Here is a 21,317-nt window from a genome sequence, read left to right as displayed (position 1 = left end):
CGAGGTGCAATCACCCTGAAAGTGAATTATCTCCCGACAATGACCACCTATAGGCAGACATTATCCCACTTATTACAGGCTACTTAATACATAAATCAATAAATTGACCCAAAACACAACAAAACGAGATATTGCCCAGCTGCAGCGCTGTCGGAAAACAAGAAAGTGAGTTGATAAAATGTTTGGGTATACTGCTTTGTCTATTTCTCGCTCAAATGTTTTCAAATTTATTTTTGAGAGCAATGTTTAGCTGTAAATTACATTGTGTGTGTGTGTGTGTGTGTGTGTGTGTGTGTGTGTGTGTGTGTGTGTGTGTGTGTGTGTGTGTGGCTATCATGTTGGAAACAGCAGTAAATCAAGCGGGGCGCATGCAGCAGGTGCTCAGAGGGTTTGATTAGGCAGTGGTCTGTTTTGTTATAGAGCGGAGCGGTCATTATCCAGAAATAACACACCGCTGAATTCTGCGATTGACCAATTAGAATCAAGCATTCAACCAAGCAATGTAATAATAAATGCATTTAACATACAGTGTAGGTGTATCCGCACATTTCTAAAGCGACTTTTAAGACCTTTTTTATAGCAAATTGGCCATTACGTAAGAAAGAGGCAAACATGGGCTTGTAGTTCGACTATTTTCACAATATCTGTGGAACCGCCAAACAACCGAGTCAAAACAATACAGGCAATAAGGCTTGAGGCTCAAGGTCAAAGGGTCAAACCATCACGTTTGTATATGCTAGCTATAGCACACAGAGCTGCACCATAACACCTTCATTGTTTGTTTTTAACCCCTCATGGTTATCCTTAAAGCGTTTGATTGATTGATTGATTGATTGATTGATTGATTGATGAATGTATTAACAGTTTTGGAGAATTACAGTATAGTACAACTCAATACAAGACAATACAAACTGTGGACACCATAAAGCATTACAATTGTTTACAATGTGTTTTGTTTTAACTGTGTTTTTGTGCTGTTTTTAACCTGTACGGCGACCTTGAGTGCCCTGAAAGGCGCCTTATAAATAAAATGTATTATTATTATTATTATTACAATAGGGTCCACCATGTTCAATTCATCATAACATTTAGAGACGTATACAAATATACACTTCTATAAAGCCAAAAACAGAAAATCATCATAGAGGAGGTAAAAGGGAGGGGGAAAGGGTGGGGGATTCAGATTTTACCGGGGGCCAGTCCGTCCGTAGGTTCCCTTTGAGAGCGGTTTTGAAGGAGTCAAGGGATTCACATGTCTTAATGACTGTTGGTAGGGCGTTCCACATTTTGGTGGCATAGGAGGGAAATTAATTTAGTCCCTTGTTTGTGCCGAATCTGGGTTGCACATGGTTTGTCACATTACAATCAAAGGTGGGTTTTCAACTGATTATGAACCAGGGACCACCACCCTTACTGAGAATCAACTTGGGGACCACCACCCTGACTGAGAATTAACCTGGGGACCACCACCCTTACTGAGAATCGACCACCACCCTGACTGAGAATTAACCTGGGGACCACCACCCTGACTGAGAATCAACTTGGGGACCACCACCCTGACTGAGAATTAACCTGGGGACCACCACCCTGACTGAGAATTAACCTGGGGACCACCACCCTTACTGAGAATCAACTTGGGGACCACCACCCTGACTGAGAATTAACCTGGGGACCACCACCCTGACTGAGAATCAACCTGGGGACCACCACCCTGACTGAGAATCAACTTGGGGACCACCACCCTGACTGAGAATTAACCTGGGGACCACCACCCTGACTGAGAATCAACCTGGGGACCACCACCCTGACTGAGAATCAACTTGGGGACCACCACCCTGACTGAGAATCAACCTGGGGACCACCACCCTTACTGAGAATCAACCTGGGGACCACCACCCTGACTGAGAATTAACCTGGGGACCACCACCCTTACTGAGAATCAACTTGGGGACCACCACCCTGACTGAGAATCAACCTGGGGACCACCACCCTGACTGAGAATTAACCTGGGGACCACCACCCTGACTAAGAATCAACCTGGGGACCACCACCCTGACTGAGAATTAACCTGGGGACCACCACCCTGACTGAGAATCAACCTGGGGACCACCACCCTGACTGAGAATCAACCTGGGGACCACTGTTGTGTTGGGAGGGGGGATATGGTCATGGTGTGGGGGAAAGAAATTAACCTTCCATATTAAACTCATGTTGCTGTTCATTGTAACTTACTCTATGAGTAAGCAGACACTTTTTGATTATGGGTTATGATTGATTATGGGCACATTTCCTTATAATGGTGACTCAACCATGAACCAGGCAATCCGGTATGGTTTCCCTTGAGATTCTAACTCACTTTTCTGTGGCATCATTTGTCACCAGATCATTTACTGCATTGTTTCTCAACTTGTGGTCAATACAATAAATTCAAATACGAATCTTCACTTTCCTACATTACTAAATGCATGGTCAGGGACCACATGCAACACCTTCACGGACCACCAGTGGTCCACAGACCACCTGTTGAAAACCCATGTATAGGCTATTCATACAAAATAAAATAAAGACAGTTTTTCAGTAGAACAACAGAATATTGATTCTTTCAAGTTGAAAGTATCACACATGACATGCAGGGGAGGCGCGTTGCTGGGCTTTTGTGCGCAGCAAATACTGCCACTCTGCGTTCCAAAACAGACGGTGCTGCAGCTGTGCCGCCTGCAAGTTTTCCACTCGCGCCAGAAGAGCCATTTACCTTGTTATTCTCACGCACGCACGCACGCACGCACGCACACACACACTGAACTCAGTATGTGCTGCACTGAAACTCAGCATCGCCACAATTCAGCCCGTGTTGATGCCTAATGCCTACACAGGGAGACAGAGAGTCATCACGTTTAACATGGAGCGAAGAAAGAGAGTGCGTCTGGAAATGCAACTGCACTGGATGAGCGCTCCGCGGAGCAGGTGGCTGCCTGCAGCTGCGACACACACACACACACACACACACACACACACACACACACACACACACACACACACACACACACATACATACACACACACACACACACACATGCACGCACGCACACACAGTCACACGCGCACACGCACGCGCACGCACACACACACACACACGACACACACACACACACACAGAAGAAACAGAATGTCTGTTGTTGTGCGTTGTGTGTTCCATTCAAACGGACTGCATGCGTATTCCTTTGTTCGTGCCAGACGCTGACTGCATGGGCGCTTAATCGTGACATATGTGTCAAAGCACACAGAGAAAGTCTCTGCCATGTGCCTTAATTGGCTCGCACATTTTCGCTGCAACACATGCAGCAAAATCCTGTTCATTTAACTATTGGTGTGTGTGTGTGTGTGTGTGTGTGTGTGTGTGTGTGTGTGTGTGTGTGTGTGTGTGTGTGTGTGTGTGTGTGTGTGGTCTACTGACTGTACATCGTACAGTTTTACAAATATAGCCTATAGCCTACCTAAGGCCTTTATACGTATATTATATATCCTATAGCTGCGAGGGCACAATCAGAGCCATGCATGGTGCATGTTTTGAAGAAATGTGACAGCGTCACACCAAAACCCATGATGCAACGCGCAAGGACTCAGTTTTCACGTGGTGTCTGTAAAATGATGGCAAGTCAGATGTCCATATACATTCATTATACATAACGGTCTTTTTCCAGCATCAAGTGCTTGAAACTGGTTTGTTTGAAGCAGCCGGATGCACATGACTGTAATCTGTAGGCTATTCCACTTAATATAGGCCGACGTGTAGACTAAGAAAATGTGTTGACCACTGACCAGGATACCTGGTATAGTTTTGGAACTCTCCATCCATCCACATGCATCGTTTGATGTCTGTTGCGTCCCATGCAGCAGCCGGTGGCACACCCGTAACTTAGTCAATCACAGCATCCGCGATGGGGAAACGGTAGGGGCTGTTATAGGGACGGCCCCGTATCTCATTCCCCCTCTCCAAGCCCACGATGACCGGCGCTTGTCTCATTTAATTACTCACTTGCGTGACGTTCTCAGTCGGACGCATGCAGGTAGAGAGAGAGAGAGAGAGAGAGAGAGAGTTGGCAAGGCGCGGAGGAGAAGGAGGGCCGTTGCGCAGGTTAGTGTGTGACATCATCTCCACATGGCTATAAAGCGGCGCGTAGTAATTCACAGAGTTAGAGTAGACCTTGAGGAGCTTTGGGAGTAAAGAACCAAACGGACTGACACACAGAGAGAGAACACGGTTGCGAAGGGTTGACCAAGGCTGACTGGCTGCTTCATCGTTCCTCTGCTCTCTGTGTGTGTGCGTGTGGGTGTGTGTGGGTGTGTGGGTGTGTGTGTGTATGTGTGTGAACTTCGCGAGAGAGGAATCCCTTAGTTATTCTTCTTCACACGAAAACTATATACTAAAAACAGAGAGAAACTTGTCAGAATGAACTTCTCGCACTTGGTGGCTTGTGGACTTATGATCACCCTGCTTTCAGTCCGAACGGGAGGGAAACCATTAACTCAGATTCAGCAGAAGGTAAGAAAGACGGACTGATCTCCTTTCAATTTATTGTGAAAGTGAATTAAGTCTTGCGCACCTGATAGCCTATTGGCCATATTGATCTATGGACTGATATAGTGCTGCTTTTAGCATGTGATTCAATTAGATGTGGGTTGTTATTTGGGCGCCTGCAGGTTGAGTATTTTACAAAGGCAGAACACATTTTGGGGTTAATTAAATAGTGTATGGCTCCGATCTTCAGTATCATTCCATAATTAATAATAAAAAACAATGCAGGTATAGGATTATAAAACACACGATAACCAGTTGCCTATATATATATAAACAGGACTTGATGGTATAAAGAAAAAATAAAACAGGTTGCTTGGATTTTAAAATGTCATGGGCTGCAGGTTGCTCTCCCTCCTCACAATCTCTCTACAAACGCATTCCTAAACATCCTGGAACAGCGAAATTATTTTATTCTTTTGTTATTTTGTATTAATGAGGGTAAACATATTTATGAAGATATTTTAACGTGCAGAGATTTCCCCCGCTATAGCCTTCTCTTCAGTCATAATCCCATGCAGACACAACATCTGCAGCGCGCGTAAAATGATCATTACGCATGACATCAATTGGTCCATTCAACAGATTCGGAGTCATGTCGAAAGTAATAGTCCATTCTAAGAGTTAATGTTATCTAATTATTATGAGTTTGACTTTATTAGCACAGACCTATTTTCAGAATATATGATATAGGCCTGTATATAAAGCACCTGTTGTTCTCGGTTTAATACACATACTCGTCGGTGTTGCTTTACACAAATAACAGGTCTACTATAGACGCGCGGTGCACTGCTTTGTTAGCTTGTAGATCTGTTCTTTTTGACAAGCGACATACCCTTCTTATGGAACCTATATAAATGAAGCATTTTGGCGTTTGTTTTGGCCCTGACAACAGGATATATATATACGCATGCAGGCTCTTGTTGTGACGCTGTTCGGAAGTCAGACATGAGTTACAACCTGCTATTATTTGATTTCATCCGATGGGAGACAAGTGCAGACACGTACGTCCGCCATGTATTATCCTATCCTCCACATTTCAATTATACTTTATAGGCTACTCGCGTGCGTAAAGATTGGTATATGAGGTTAAGAACATGTGCACCTTTTCCCTGCAACTTCAAACACACGTGTTTCAAAAATATACACAATTCGCTTTATCTTCAGTATCTATCTCTCCAGTTTAATAGTGTTTTTTTACATGGGTATTTGCTGCTCGCACAAAAGCATGCAGGCATGACTGGACACTCGCTGTTCGCTTAATTGTCTCTTAATTTATTGCATGTGTGTTTATCGGTCTCTTAATTGGAATAGTATATATAAGTATAGTGTGTGTGTGTGTGTGTGTGTGTGTGTGTGTGTGTGTGTGTGTGTGTGTGTGTGTGTGTGTGTGTGTGTGTGTGTGTGTTTTTGTGTGTGTGTGTGTGTGTGTGTGTGTGTGTGTGTGTGTGTGTGTGTGTGTGTGTGTGTGTGTGTGTGTGTGTGTGTGTGTGTGTACATTGTGTAACGCCTGTTTGTTTTATGTGTGTGTTCCTCCAGTCTCTCAGAAGTTTGCTGGGCGAGGAGCTGGCGGAGATTCTGGAGTCGGACGAGCGAGAGAGGAGACTGGATAACATGCGCTCTCGGATACGCTTGCTGCGCGACCTGCGCATGGACACGCGCGCCAAGGGAATGTGGGCGCGCCTGCTGAACGACCAGCCCGCGCCCAGGAGACACAAGCCGGTCAACAAGAAGGGGTCGGCGGCGCGGAGCGGCTGCTTCGGACACAAGATGGATAGGATAGGAACCATCAGCGGCATGGGCTGTTAGAGTGACGGAGCATGCAGCGAACTGTGTTGGTAAGTGCAGGCGTCTCCTCCTAAACCATTATTGATTATTGATGCTATGTAGGCCTGCAGGACTATAGGGCTATGGGGTTTTAAACGTTTTCAAGCCACGGGCCCCCAAATTGACTCTATGGAACATATATTTCCAAATGATTATGGCCTCATAGTTTATTGGTTTCTACACGTTTTTTCTATGAAACCGTCTGTATAGGCTAAGAAATTAATTCAGAGAGACAGAGTGATGTTATTGAAAGAAAGAAAGATAGAAAGAAAGAAAGAAAGAAAGAAAGAAAGAAAGAAAGAAAGAAAGAAAGACATGTCATGATAGTCTTTGTAAACAGCTGTGGTTTTCAAAGTGGGGTCCGGGGACCACCCAGGGCGTCCTTGAGGTGAGGGGGTGCCAGGCGGTCATTATAGCCAAATATGGAATTTATACTGCTGGCATGGCTGCCGTGTTAAAGTGGTCAGATGGGTGGGCCACGAACACGTTCAATATTTTCATGTGGACCCTGATCCAGGAAAAGGTTGAGAACAGTTTTAATAATAATACATTTTATTTGGTGCCTTTCAGGGCACTCAAGGTCGCCGTACAACAGGTTAAAACAGTTTATAGAAACACCGTTAATAGCAAAACATGACTAAGGTTTTGCTCTACATCTCCCTGGAGATCACTTCTAGGGCTCTATTTCCGTCCATGCTAAACCCCTTATCCCTAAACCACTTTGCCCTTTTTTTTCGGAATAGTTAAAATGGCCAATCTACATCGACTGTAGATTGGCTATTTTAACTGTTCAAAAATGTTTTTCAAAATAGTAAAAAAAGGCAAAGTAGTTTAGGGATAAGGGGTTTAGCATGGACGGAAATAGACCAGAAGTCACAGAAGGAAGCAGTGGTGGAAAAAGTATATACTCAAAGTTTTTACTTCAGTAAAAGGAATTCAAAATGTACTTGCGTGAAAGTACAAAAGTATTGGCATAAAAAATGTACGCATTGTGAGCTTGTATATCGGCTCAAATGGCCACACATATTAGGGCTGAAGTGGTTAATGTTTGTTTTGTATAATAATAATGAAAACCTACAAGGTAACTAGTAACTAAAGTTCTCAAATAAATGTAGTGTAGTAAAAGTGCAATATTTGCCTCTGAGATGTAGTGGAGTAGAAGTAAAAGTATTGAAAATTGGAAATACTCAAGTAAAGTGCAAATACCACAAAATACTTAAGTAAATGTATACTTTACTTTACTTTATATACGTTACTTTCCACCACTGGTTAGAAGTACAGCGATCAAGCATGATCTAACTGTCTCATGATTGATGAGGTCATCCATCAGATTATGGTCTGTTTGACTGCCTCAGATTGACGATGATGTCATCCGTCAGATTATGGTCCGGGTCCGGGGGTCAGCGTGATAGAGGAAATCCCACTACGCCAGACAAGCCACAGATGGAGATCGCTATATACGATTGTCCTTATTGGCGATCATAATAACTGCAATGAAGTTCAATTCCGTTGGCGGCTCTTGACTATATGTGACCTCCAGTCCTCGTTTTTTGGAACAGTCACAGCGAGTCTTAAATGACGTTTTGTTGTAAAGTGTGACTTCCGGGAACACAAGCAAAGACCCTTTTTGGTGTCGTCAGGAAAGCCCACTAGAACTTTTGTACACCGCAAAATCCCCCATGTGTTCATTTAACCACAAAATTGTAAAAACAAAAAAGAAACAGAAAAGGACATGTGTTAATGCTGAGGATGTTGCCGTGTTGACCTATGGGAGCCGCTCCATTTGGTCATTCGGCATGTGTTCATTCATCCATTTGTAACTCAGAGAGTCTACAAACGGTTGGTCCGTTCGCTTGGTGACAATATTCTGCACACGCTCAAGGGTCAAGTTAACGCTGAGGATTTCAACAGTGTAGGTAGGAAGTCCAACGCTCGTAACTGGTACACATCATCTTGAATGAATGGTCACGTCACATTTTGTTTGGACCAGCGCCACATGGCACCGATTAGCTGAGCACGAGAACAAAGGTCATTCATAAAATTAAGAAGCAGATCATATAGGCTTCTATACGTGAGAGAGAGAGAGAGAGAGAGAGAGGGGTAACAAGGAAAAGTGAGAGGTATAGGCCTGTGTATGCCGTGCCATGCATCGCAAAGCACGCAGGAAGGCGGTCGGTCGGTCGGACACGCACACATTTTGTGCAATTTGTTTCCCAGAGAAGTGCTTTTTATCTTTTAAAGCCGTGTGAAAACGCTAGCGGGTTGGAAGTAGAACACGAGGCAGCTATAGGAGGAGACCCAGGTGACACACCGCTAGTCCCACTGAGACAAGGCCTTCTTGTGGTTGTTGTGTGTCTGCGCTCATGGCTGGACACAACCTGACTCACCAATGTGTTTGTTTGTGACTAAGTGTGTGTGTGTGTGTGTGTGTGTGTGTGTGTGTGTGTGTGTGTGTGTGTGTGTGTGTGTGTGTGTGTGTGTGTGTGTGTGTGTGTGTGTGTTTGTGTGTGTGAGTGTTTGACACCTCCGTTTCCTCCTGCGGTGCTGCTGTGTATAATTGAACACAGGGGGAATCTGGCTTGGAGTCGTGTACTTGAAGGCCAAAACGGTGTTGCTATAGTGTTAGGCTACTGACATGAAGAATGTGAATGTGATAATTAACTGATGATTGAATGAATGAGTCATTTAATGCATTGATGGATGGATGGATGGATGGATGGATGGATGGATGGATGGATGGATGGATGGATGATGGATGGATGGATGGATGGATGGATGGATGGATGGATGGATGGATGGATGGATGGATGGATGGATGGATGGAAAAAACTGCAACGGAATGAAACAACACAGAGGGGACCACATTTTCTTTACTACCCAATATACTTCCTTGTATACGACAAATAGAAAAAGCCATGCATTGTTAGCCCCAGAAAATCCAACCCTACATGGATGGATGGATTTCAATAAAGTTTGGTCCAACATCTTAATCCAGGGGTTCTCAAAGTGGGCAACCCCCAGGTGCCGTGATGCAAGTCCAGGGAATAGTCTGATAGTCTCTGAAATTGATCAATGACTTCATCAGTTTAACCACTTACTGTAAACCCTCTATCTATACTTAGTAAGACAGACCACCAAAACCTGCTCGCCAAAACTAGCAGATCTACAAGCTCAAAATGCATCCACAATGTGTCACAACGTGGTGCATTCTGACCGTGGTTCTATAAAGTAACAATGCAAACGTTATTTACAGGGATGATCTGAGACAAAAAAAACATAATCTAACCACCCATGTTTCTCTTCTCTCTCCAGAACTCTGGACGATGTGTTTGGACAACATGGATTCAGTTTGTTCTCCCCAAGGAAGAAAAGAAAAGAAATCCCACCGAGTGACGGATTTTCGGTACGAAAACAAAGCCACCAGGACCAGCATAATGTGGACTGAGATGACGACGACAACAACAACGCTACAAAAGAAAACACGACCATAATATGCATAACATAACGAAACACCACGAGACATACACAGACATAATATTACAAAGATGGAGGACAAATGGTGTAAAAACTACAAACCGCAAAGCTGTATATTGTTGCTGCTGCTGACTGTACATTCATGTACTCTCCACCCCTCTCTGCATAAATGTATTTATGTTTAAAAACGAAAAAAAAACCTATTTATATGTTTATAAAAAGAGATATTTATAAATATGAGTTTTATTTATGTAACATTTTGAAAATGGATGCAAACTGCAGGTCAATTCTGTTTGTAACTTTTTTTTCCCTCTTTTGTCTTAAATAGTTGTAAATGTTTTCAAAATGATAAAAACAAAGAACATTCCATGTGCACTTACAAGTCTCCTCTTGAGTTTTTGTCGGACAAAAAAGGGGTTTTCTGTGTTCCTGAGGTTCCAACAACGCATATGTAAGAGATGAGACACCTGCTCGGGGCATATATAGCATACTTGTGACATTAATAATTAATCAGAGGCAGTGTTGTTCTTTATTGAAACGTGTCAGTGCAGTGCAAAGTCTCACCTTACTGGAGGCATGAAAGGCAGAGGACGAATTAAAAAAACTACTTTTTAATTAACTTCAACTCACTCCCAACCATAATACATAATGGCAGGTGCACAGTTGTATGCAGGCAAACATCATAGATAGAGAACTGCTACTACTACTAGGCTACTACTACTACCTACTACTACTACTACTACTAATAATAATAATAATAATAAGGAATAAGTGCTCCTGCCAACCCTGGAGAATCTTCATTGCAAGTAAAGTAGAAAAGGGAGATGGGGATATGATTTATGCTCGGAGAGGACTTGAACATTTTCTAAAAGAGATAAAGGTTTGAGTTACAACGGAAGATTGGAAGTGACTCGGCTGTCCTCGTCGGGATGGCCGGGAGCAGCTCCTGAGCTCTGGCATTGGTCAATGCTGGAAGCACAATACCTTTAGGAATGCACTGCCAATCGTTTCTTCCTCCCTAAATCCCCCCAATTGTTTTTTAATTTATTTTTTAGAAAAAGTAGGCAATGATGACCAAGGCTCATGACTTGAACATTAATCACTATTCCAACTTGGAAAAGTGAATGTTATTCTCTTGTCCACTGACATCAAGGTATACACTTAATGTCCAATTAGTCTATTAAAACTGTTCTGTGACCAGCAGTAGAAGACTGTGGTTGTTGCAAATGAAGCAGATGAATGAAGCAAAAGGTATACATGATAATATTATACGCTGAATAGCATCTCTAGCTATAAAGGTTTTGTGAACACATTCACTTGTACACTCTCAGGATAGTAAGCATGATTGATTGTGATCAAAGCTTGCACAATTGAAACAGTAGAGGGCAGCATCCAGCTGAGAAAACAGATGTTCAGAAAAGAGGACACCTGTTAACTCTATGCTTGATTTACTGTATACTTAGTTGTGAGCAGGCGTCACACACCGAAAGATTGCAGATCTACAAGCTCGCCGAGACATGCGTGGTGTTGAGCCACTGGAGAACGAACCACATGCACCTCCACTAAAAACCACCCAGGTAGACTCAATATAGAGTTTTACGCATTCATCAGATCAAAATGACAAACAATGAAGTGATATAAATGAACTACTGTGTTACCGGGTAAACATCAAACCTAGCATCTGTCTGCCGTCTTCTCTAAATCAGTGGTTCCCAAACCTTTTCATGTCAAGGACCCCCAAATTGACACCCATTAGACCCCCATTTGACCCCCATTTGAAAAGATATGCTAGGGACCCCCATAAGAGAAGTTTTTGTGATTCTCAACCCGTTTAATTTCAAGGACAGAGAGTTTGACATCCATTAGGCTATACGGACCCCCATTTAATGGCATTTCTATCTCTGGGACCCCCAATTTATATTGTAAAATCAATGTTAATTTAACTGAGTGTAAAAAATGGATTTGGTTCCATTTGTACACTCTCAGAGTTACAGACCCATAAGGGTCCATTTGGTTCATTTGGTTCCATTTGTACACTAACCATCATTTAGCTGGGGACCCCCTGGAACTCCCTCAAGGACCCCTGGGGGTCCCCGGACCCCACTTTGGGAACCCCTGCTCTAAATAACATGCTTAGTCTTTGTGGTTAAGCAAACCGTATGTCTTATAACATAACATAAACGTAAAAGTAACGAAAATATATCTGTAACACCTAGGATCTATAAAATATATCTGTAACACCTAGGATCTATAAAATATATCTGTAACACCTAGGATCTATAAAATATATCTGTAACACCTAGGATCTATAAAATATATCTGTAACACCTAGGATCTATAAAATATATCTGTAACACCTAGGATCTATAAAATATACCTGTAACACCTAGGATCTATAAAATATATCTGTAACACCTAGGATCTATAAAATATATCTGTAACACCTAGGATCTATAAAATATATCTGTAACACCTAGGATCTATAAAATATATCTGTAACACCTAGGATCTATAAAATATATCTGTAACACCTAGGATCTATAAAATATATCTGTAACACCTAGGATCTATAAAATATATCTGTAACACCTAGGATCTATAAAATATATCTGTAACACCTAGGATCTATAAAATATATCTGTAACACCTAGGATCTATAAAATATATCTGTAACACCTAGGATCTATAAAATATATCTGTAACACCTAGGATCTATAAAATATATCTGTAACACCTAGGATCTATAAAATATATCTGTAACACCTAGGATCTATAAAATATATCTGTAACACCTAGGATCTATAAAATATATCTGTAACACCTAGGATCTATAAAATATATCTGTAACACCTAGGATCTATAAAATATATCTGTAACACCTAGGATCTATAAAATATATCTGTAACACCTAGGATCTATAAAATATATCTGTAACACCTAGGATCTATAAAATATATCTGTAACACCTAGGATCTATAAAAAGAAATATAGGCAACAAGAAGTGATACGAGGAGGAATGCTAGGGGTGAGGGAGTCTGTGGAAAATGGGGAGTGAGAGATGCTCCCACATCTTGGGATCCAGGAGGGAGAAAGGTCTAAAACCCTAGGAGTGTTGGCCAGGGTGTCACAAACTATCTTTCATAGAAAAAAAAGGCATGTGCTGGCCTTCTCTTCCAAGCATTAGAGCATGTCTGTCTTAAATACTTAATTAATAGCCATTGTGATTTCCCAAAAGGAAACTTAGGAGTGAAGTCTCATCTTAAATGTGTGTCCCGGTAGCTCAGTCAGAAGAGCTCTTGCCTTTGGATCCTTAAGGTCATGCAGGGTTCGATCACGGGCACCGCAGACTCAGCGTATGAGTAGCATGGCTTGATCGCAGCGAACCATGTGGGAATTACTGGGAGCTGATGGTAGGTGTGGTGTGGCGCTACCCCCCAGGGGTCTAGGCGCCACCCCCCAGGGGTCTAGCGTATTGGTCCCCAAACTGTGGCCGTCTAGGCGGTGCGCTGCATGAAAAGGCTAATGGTGGTGCTATGTTTTTATTATTATTATTATTTATTTTTTAATATCTTAACATATTATGCCAATATATGGCAAGTATATGCAGAATATAGCCTATACTGCATATATATGCCATATTCAGGTTCATACCGTATGTGCATATATGTGGACAGATTGTGCATTACATTCACCCATTCACACACACATTCATACACCGATTGCGGCGGAAGCCATGCAAGGCACCAACCAGCAGATCGGGAGCAATGTGGGGTTCAGTGTCTTTGGCCCAAGGACACTTCGACATGTAGACAGGAGGAGCCGGGATTCGAACCGCCGACCCATGGATCATTGGACGACCTGCTCTACCTCTTGAGCCACAGTCACAGTATGTCTCTAAATAGCTTATGTAATTTATATTTCCATGTGGGGGGGTCAGCTAGGTCAGGAGGTAACAGGGGGTGCATGGCCAAGAAGGTTTGGTAACCGCTGGCTAGCGCATTGTAACAGGGACAGACTCCTGTCAGCGTGTTACCGGCTGACAGCCTTATACCAAAACTAAACCACTAACGACCTACTTCTTCTCATCTGTAGAAGTGGTGAAGGACAAACTCTGTGATAGAAAAGACCAGACTTAAATAATAATACATTGCATTACTCACAGTGTTGTGGACTGGTAGTGGTAGGGTGATGGACACGATGCAACGTTAACATCCATGGCAGGGGGATGTTGTCCGTTTTGGAACATCCGTTAGTGAGTCAGGAGCAATTCAATGGCCAGTCTGCAGGATGCTGTAACCTGTATGTAGAAAAAGTATTTATCTTTTATCTAAAAAGAATGTAGCCAATAAAAAGTTAAAATATTTAACCTAGATTATTGAATAGCCTAGTTATGTTCTCTAAGCTTTGCGTTGTTCTAAAGATGGATGCTTGTGTGTGTCATCCAAGTGTGTTGTCTTTGTATATTTGCTGTGGTTCGCTTGACCATTGTCATACTAAATACCTATTCAGCAGACTCAGACCTGGGCAATAATTGTACAGTCAAAGCCTCCGTGTTAATTGTCTCCACCAGGCCGAAGGCATGGGGGGAGAGTATGTTTTGCACTCCGTCCGTCCGTCCGTGTGTCCGTCCGTGTGTGTGTCCGTGAGCAGCTAATCTCCGGCACCGTTAACCCGGTCGATGCCAAATTTTGCACACACACTCCCTGGATGCCAACGATGAACCTCTGTCCCAAAATTACCAGAACGGCCTGTTATAGCGCCACCAGGAGGCCGCTTTGTGCAAAACAAGTTTTTGCACAGTACACCTACAGATTTTGTCCAAACATCGCGCAAATTGGTACACAGTCTCTCTAGTTTAAATAATAATTCAGATTGTATTAATATTAACTCTACTACATACTTTCTTATGCTTACTCAAGTAATTATTTACAAACACTCCTATCCTCCTGGTGGAGACCTGTGCCCAGAAGGGCACTTTTTCTAGTTTAACTCTGAGAGGGAACAAGTGTAACAAACGGACCCTTACAGGTCCATTTTACACTCTCTGATATGGGCGGTCGTAGCTGAGTAAGGCCGTCCGGTAATCATGATGTCAGTGGTGGAAAAAGTACTGAAAAGGTTTTACTTAAAAGTACCAGTAAGATGCCTAAAGGGCAGTCCATACTCTCTCCGACCACCAAACTTTTCTTCGGAAAGATCAGACTTTTATTTTTTCTCCGAAGTAGAGTTCGTCGAGTCACAACATCTGGGAGTGCAGCTTTCAGAACAGAAATTCTGAGGAATGCGTTTCAGAAGTTGCAAGTGACGTCATGTTGTAGTTGTACCGGAGCTTTCCGACGAAAAGTTCGGTGGTCGGAGAGAGTATATGGACTGCCCTTTAGGGCGAGAAGCGAGCACGTATCCGCCTCGTTGGCGGCAGACTGCTGGGCAAGTTCTGACGCTTTGGCATGGGGGGGTCAGATGAAACATGTAATGCATTCTGTACTGGCCATATTGAGTGTACAGGGTGTGATGAGGGCCGGACCTTAATTTTCGGGCCTGTTGAGAACTCTAGTTTTCGTCGGCTGCACTAATAACTTTGGGGCAGGCCCGTCTAGAGTTTGAATGGACAGGTATCAGACAACACCAAAGAGGAAGGATGGATGGAACATATGGAATGTCAGAACCTGTTCTGACATTCTAGCTGAGCCCGATTGGCAGGACTGTTGGCCAAGTCTTGGCTGCATGGGTGCTACAATCTTCCCCCAGTCTTTGGAGCACGTCCTCCTCACACTTCACGCCGCGGACCACCGCACATCCGCATGCTCCAAGTCCTGCCGACTACACCAGATTGTATTGATGCGCAGGAGCGAGGATTGAACCCCAGTCACCCACTCGCCAGACCAACACACAACCTGTCGTGCCAAGGACTGAGCCTGATTGGCAGGGCTGTTGTGGGCTGGGTCTTGGCTGGGTGCAGCACCCAGCCAACCACAGTAAAACTATGTGTAGCACAGTTTTACTGTGGTTACGTTTAGGAATAACGTTAGGTTTAAGCATAGTTTTAATGAAGTTAAGTACCAGGTGGTGACCGTACCAATTAAGGTCCCATGGATTTGACCCGGGGGCTCGCTTGGGGTGAGCGTTCTTGTATTCTCATGACCATCTGAGTACTAGCCATCAGCTGAAGGTGAGTTTCCCCAATGGGATTAACAAAGACATCCCCTCTCTCTATCTCTGAGTAACAAAAGGTTAAACTAACACAGAGGAGTTTACTGTGCGGGGGCGAGGAAGTATCCGGCTTGACTTTTTTATGTACTTCACTGAGATTGAAACCAAAGACATTAATTAAACGCATGAAGGATGACAGCAGTCAAAACCAGATGTTGTGTTACATCGCCGGAGGGGATAGAACCCAAATATCTACCATCACAATGAGCTTCTTATTATTTTCATCTGTCAAACACTTATACTTGGGGATTCTCAACTGCCATATGATATCAACTGATTTTGAGTGTGTATAGCTCCAAGAGAATCAGAATCAGAATCAATCTTTTATTGTCACATCACATTACAAGTAACATGGGTGTAGTTCTTGGTTGTGCAGGGCAGGCTCATCATTGCAGTTAAAGAGAGAAAACATAAAGTGCATAGTGCATGACTTATCTACATGATAATGATGATACAGTAGGCCTATGTATGCATATAAATCAAATAGAAACACTATTTGGGGAGTGAACATTAGGTGACTATAGCCGATCTACAAGTACAAGCTCACCACGTGCGTTGCATCATAATGGAACCGAAGGTTCAGTGCACCTAAAGTTCAGTCTGTGCATCTACTGTACCCCACAATTTGTGAGGTACGACCCATTCTGACCTGAGATCAGATTCACACGAGGTTTCCACTGGACACACACTGGTCTGATTAACCCATTCTGATCTGAGATCAGATTCTAAAAATGTCAGTCGTTCTTCGATTTTTCAAAAAATAGCAGACCTACAAGCTCGTATCGCGCCACCGAGTGGCGCGATACGAGCTTGTAGGTCTGCTATTTTTCAATAGCTAAAGCATAACATGATGCCAACACCAAAATGGGTGCCCGGTCAGAATGGGTTAAGCAAAGAGATTTGGTGAAGAGGGAAATACTAATTGTCCCTAGTAAAGAACCCTGGCGGTGATTTAACTAAGTGATCTGAATGGTTGAAGACATTTTCCAGCCTGCTGACACATCCCAAAATAATAAATAATACTAAACCATTGCTAGCTGTATGATCACAAAGAAGCTGCTTGTTTTGTAGCCAGGAGGCTTGTTGTCAAGTGATTATATCTCTGTCTGCTCTAATACCCATCATTACATATAATAAATGCCTTTGCATGTATTATGGAGTGCAGCGTTTCTCTGCAAGAGGTATATAGTAGTGCAACAAATAACAGCCTAATGAATTCCTTGGTTTATGGAGATATGATCATCTTCCCTTATAGTGATCATTTTTGACCAATGCCTGTGCCAGTTGTGAACTGCTTTACAGGGAAAGTGCAAATCATATCCGTGCTAAGCAATGGGTGAGTGGATCATATGCAATGCAATGCTGCCACCGTGTGGTATTGAAGGATAACTACAGCACTCAAATGTGCCCATTAATTCTGTGTCTGTCTGATTGATTGATTGATTGAAATCTTTATTAACAGTTTGTAGAATTTACAGTACATTTTAAGCACAAACTCAATACAAAGACTGTCAACTGTGAGTGGACGACCCAATTAAGCATTACACTTGTTTACAACAGGGTCCACATTGTTCAATTCATCAAAACATTTAAAGACATACAAACATTTAGAGACATACAAAAAGAACAGAACAGGAATTCATCATATGGGAAGCAAAAAAGGGAAAAGATACAATATACAGTGAGGGAAAATGGGGGGGGGGGGGGGATTCAGATTTTACAGAGGCCAGTTTCGAAATGCAGCCATCCGTAGGTGCCCTTTGAGAGCGGTTTTGAAGGAGTCAAGGGATTCACATGTCTTAATGACTGTTGGTAGGGCATTCCACATTTTGGTGGCATAGGAGCGAAAATAATTTAGTCCCTTGTTTGTGCCGAATCTGGGTTGTACATGGTTTGTTGCACTCCCTCTGGTGTTGTGGGAGTGTACTTCGTTTACATTAAGGAAGTATTTAGACAGGTACATGGGTATCTTGGTGGTGTATCGAATCTTGTGGACCAGACCCATTGCAAGATGCTGTACTCTGTCGTCGACCCTAAGCCATCCCAGCCTGTCAAAGTGGGCATGGTATAAATACAAGGAACAACTCTCAACTAAGATTACAATGTTATGATTCAGAGGTCATGGTTGGGCCCCATCTCTTGTGACCTTTAAATTAAACAAAGTTAAAAACAGTTGTGTCCTCAGCCGGCCCCTGTGGGGCCCCCAGTCTCTGGGGGGCACAACTGTGATTTAAAGGTCAAAAAGAGATGGGAGTGGAGAACATAAAACATTTAATTTTGCTTACTCACTGTCACACAATTACTGCAGTGCAGCAGAAATTAAAACACACGCGCAATTCTCTTTTCCCAGAAACACCTTCATATGATGCTGTTTATTTGATAGATTTTGGGGCCAGGATCTGTGAGAATGATAGTGAGGACACCAGCTGAAGCACTCATCCAATGTCATTTTGACTATGCATGCACCTCATGGTACTTGAGCACCTCAAACACTGAAATCAAAACTACATGCCTTTCAAAACAAACTAGTCAGACTAGGACTCACCTAACCCCTGCTCGTTCTGTTATGTAAGGGTGGGATGGCTCAGGGTAGAGGACAGTAGGCTACAGCAAGCTTGCACTGGGCCCATATACCTAACCTGGCTTATTATTATTCCCTTACGAGTCCTCCTCCTTTAACCCATTTAGACCTGACGTCGAAATTTAAAAATAATTCTTCAAAATCCTGGAAAAAAAACATGTTTCTATGTCAGTGTTTCTCAAACATATTCATGTCAAGGACCCCCAAATATAATATATATGACATTAGCCGCCGACCCCCATCTGAGAATTTGTTGTTCCAGGGTCCTCCCCATGAAGCAAAGATTTGAGTTAAAAACTCGCTCTGAAAGAATATATATTCAATGATTTCAGGCACCTTTTCACGATTTTTCAAAAATAGCAGACCTACAAGCTCGTAGAGCGCCACTCGGTGGCGCTATGAGCTTGTAGATCTGCTATTTTTCAATAGCTAAAGCATAACATAATGCTTAAAAGTGCCATAAAAGAGCATACAGTATGTCTTCAATTTGCAACTGGCCAATCTATCTTCTAACAAGTCTTCTAGCTTGCCAAAAATAATTAACCCCCCACTGTTTTTCGGAAAATATTAAATCTACTTTACTAGCCTATTAGTAGTATGAATGTGTGAATGAATGGACCCTTGTAAAGCTCTTTGAGTAAGCATGTAGTGCATAGAAAAATACAATCCATTATTATCATCATATCTTTATATGCCTTGATTAATTTAATACACAGGATCACAATGGAAACAATCCCTCGTGCCTCATGTCTTTCTGGTGATAAAATGGCCACCAACGTAGTCAAAAAAGTCAACCAAAGAACAAGATTCCTATACAGGATCTCCTCAATGGTCAACAAAAACACCTTGAAGACCTTAACAGGAGGAGTACAAGGTTTCTTCGACTATGCATGCACCTCCTGGTACCACAGCACCCATAAGGCCCTTAAAACAAGGCTCCAGACTTCCCAAAACAAACTGGTCAGGCTCCTACTTGGCCTTACTCCCCGAACCCACCTCACCCCTTCCCACTTTGACAGGCTGGAATGGGTTGACGACAGAGTACAGAAACTTGCAATGGGTCGGGTCCACAAGATTCACGACACCACCAAGATACCCAGAGTGTAGAGTAGGAGAGTAACGCTTTGATCTCGCCACAAAGCGGGTGCCTATGGGCTTTAGTTCCAAACATTGCTCCTATGGCTGGAACTATCCCATTGAGATAGAATGAGCACTTCTGCATTCCATTGTTACAATGGGAGTCAACGCTAGTGTCGCCAATCTCTTACTAAATTACTCTGAAGATGTACCTGTCTAAATACTTCCTTAATGTCAACGAAGTCCACACCCACAACACCAGAGGGAGTTCAACAAATCATGTGCAACCCAGATTCGGCACAAACAAGGGACTAAATTAATTTCGCTCCTATGCCACCAAAATGTGGAACACCCTACCAACAGTCATTAAGACATGCAAATCCCTAGACTCCTTCAAAACTGCTCTCAAAGGGCACCTACGAACGACTGCAATTCCAAACTGGCCCCCGTAAAATCTGAATCCCCCACCCACCCCTTTCCCCCCTCTCTTTTCCATTTTTACCTCCTCTATGATAGTTGTGTATATTCGTATGTCTCTAAAAGTTTTGATGAATTGAAAATAGTGGGTCCTATTGTAAACAAGTGTCGTCCACTCACAGTTAAGTTTTTGTATTGAGTTGTACTTGAAATGTACTGCTTTTTTATTATATTGTTATTTTTGTATAGCTGTACATCTGCACTTTTTGCTACCTGTTAATAAAGTATTCAATCAATCAATCATAGCCTGTTGCCAGACGGAGTAGTAGGTCGAGTGTTTGATAAGTTTGAGTGCTCATCAACAGGCACCATGATCACTATCGGTGATCAGCCACGTGCGATGGATGGAAGCACGTGGTTGATAGCAGCTGTCTGCTGCGACCACGTGGTTGAAATAAACAGCCGTCCAGAACGGATACTAGATTAATTAAAGCCTCCAGCTAAAAAAGACTGCCAGTCTGAGTCTGCCGGTGTGACGAAACTGCTGCAATCAAGGGAAATGGTCAACAAACCACTAGTAAACCAAGTTAGCCTAAAGAAGGTTTACTTTCAAAAGGTTTCAACAGGAGTCAGGATCCGTCTTGCCTGTGCCTGGCTAGTGGCTACTTCTACAGTCGGATGATCACTGTTTTCTTGAAAGCTAAATGCCGAGAGGCAGTTTACTGGTAAAATGTGGTTGCATTGCATGTAGATTCAGAGCTACCAACCTGCACACATTTTGTGTACCAACCACGCAATTCTAGGTGTTTATACGCCTACTGCATGCATACTGCATTCTAAATTAAAAGTCTAACTCAATAACACATAAACACGTCCGGACTATTATGAGAGTCTTATCCAGTTAATGCAAAATCGCTGTGTCCTCCTGTCAATGTTATTATTATTATTAAAGATGAGATACAAAATAAATGTGGATGCTCAATTGCTCTGATGCTCTCTCTCTCTGAGTGAAAGTGCATTGTGCAAGGAGAAGAACCCCCACGCGGCCCCGCCCCCTTCCTCTCTCCCTCCAACGCGTGCTCGTGCACGAAGGGGACGCACAAAAATCCGAAAAGCAAAAAAAAACGTGGCGGCGCCGCGGCGCGATTGGACGAG

General features: G+C 42.9%; 1 protein-coding gene across 1 annotated transcript; it reads left to right on the top strand.

Moving 5' to 3' along the window:
- Positions 1-4,374: 4,374 nt before the first annotated feature.
- On the top strand, positions 4,375-10,171 carry nppc (natriuretic peptide C). Its single transcript, XM_083766466.1, has 3 exons — positions 4,375-4,543; positions 6,116-6,414; positions 9,716-10,171. The coding sequence occupies exons 1-2, from the start codon at positions 4,451-4,453 to the stop codon at positions 6,383-6,385; spliced, it is 363 nt and encodes a 120-aa protein (XP_083622592.1). The 5' UTR covers positions 4,375-4,450; the 3' UTR covers positions 6,386-6,414; positions 9,716-10,171.
- The last annotated feature ends 11,146 nt before the right edge of the window (positions 10,172-21,317 follow it).

Source organism: Protomyctophum parallelum (assembly GCF_964188405.1).
Source record: "Protomyctophum parallelum genome assembly, chromosome: 6".
NCBI lineage: Eukaryota > Metazoa > Chordata > Actinopteri > Myctophiformes > Myctophidae > Protomyctophum > Protomyctophum parallelum.
The sequence above is the reverse complement of the archived record's forward strand: the minus strand, read 5'-3'. Positions and strand labels throughout refer to the sequence as shown.

Bases quoted from the DNA above. Each gene is read 5' to 3' on its own strand.
- nppc (XM_083766466.1), top strand. From the start codon at position 4,451: ATGAACTTCTCGCACTTGGTGGCTTGTGGACTTATGATCACCCTGCTT. The intron at 4,544-6,115 runs GTAAGAAAGACG...GTGTTCCTCCAG, and splicing joins TAACTCAGATTCAGCAGAAG to TCTCTCAGAAGTTTGCTGGG.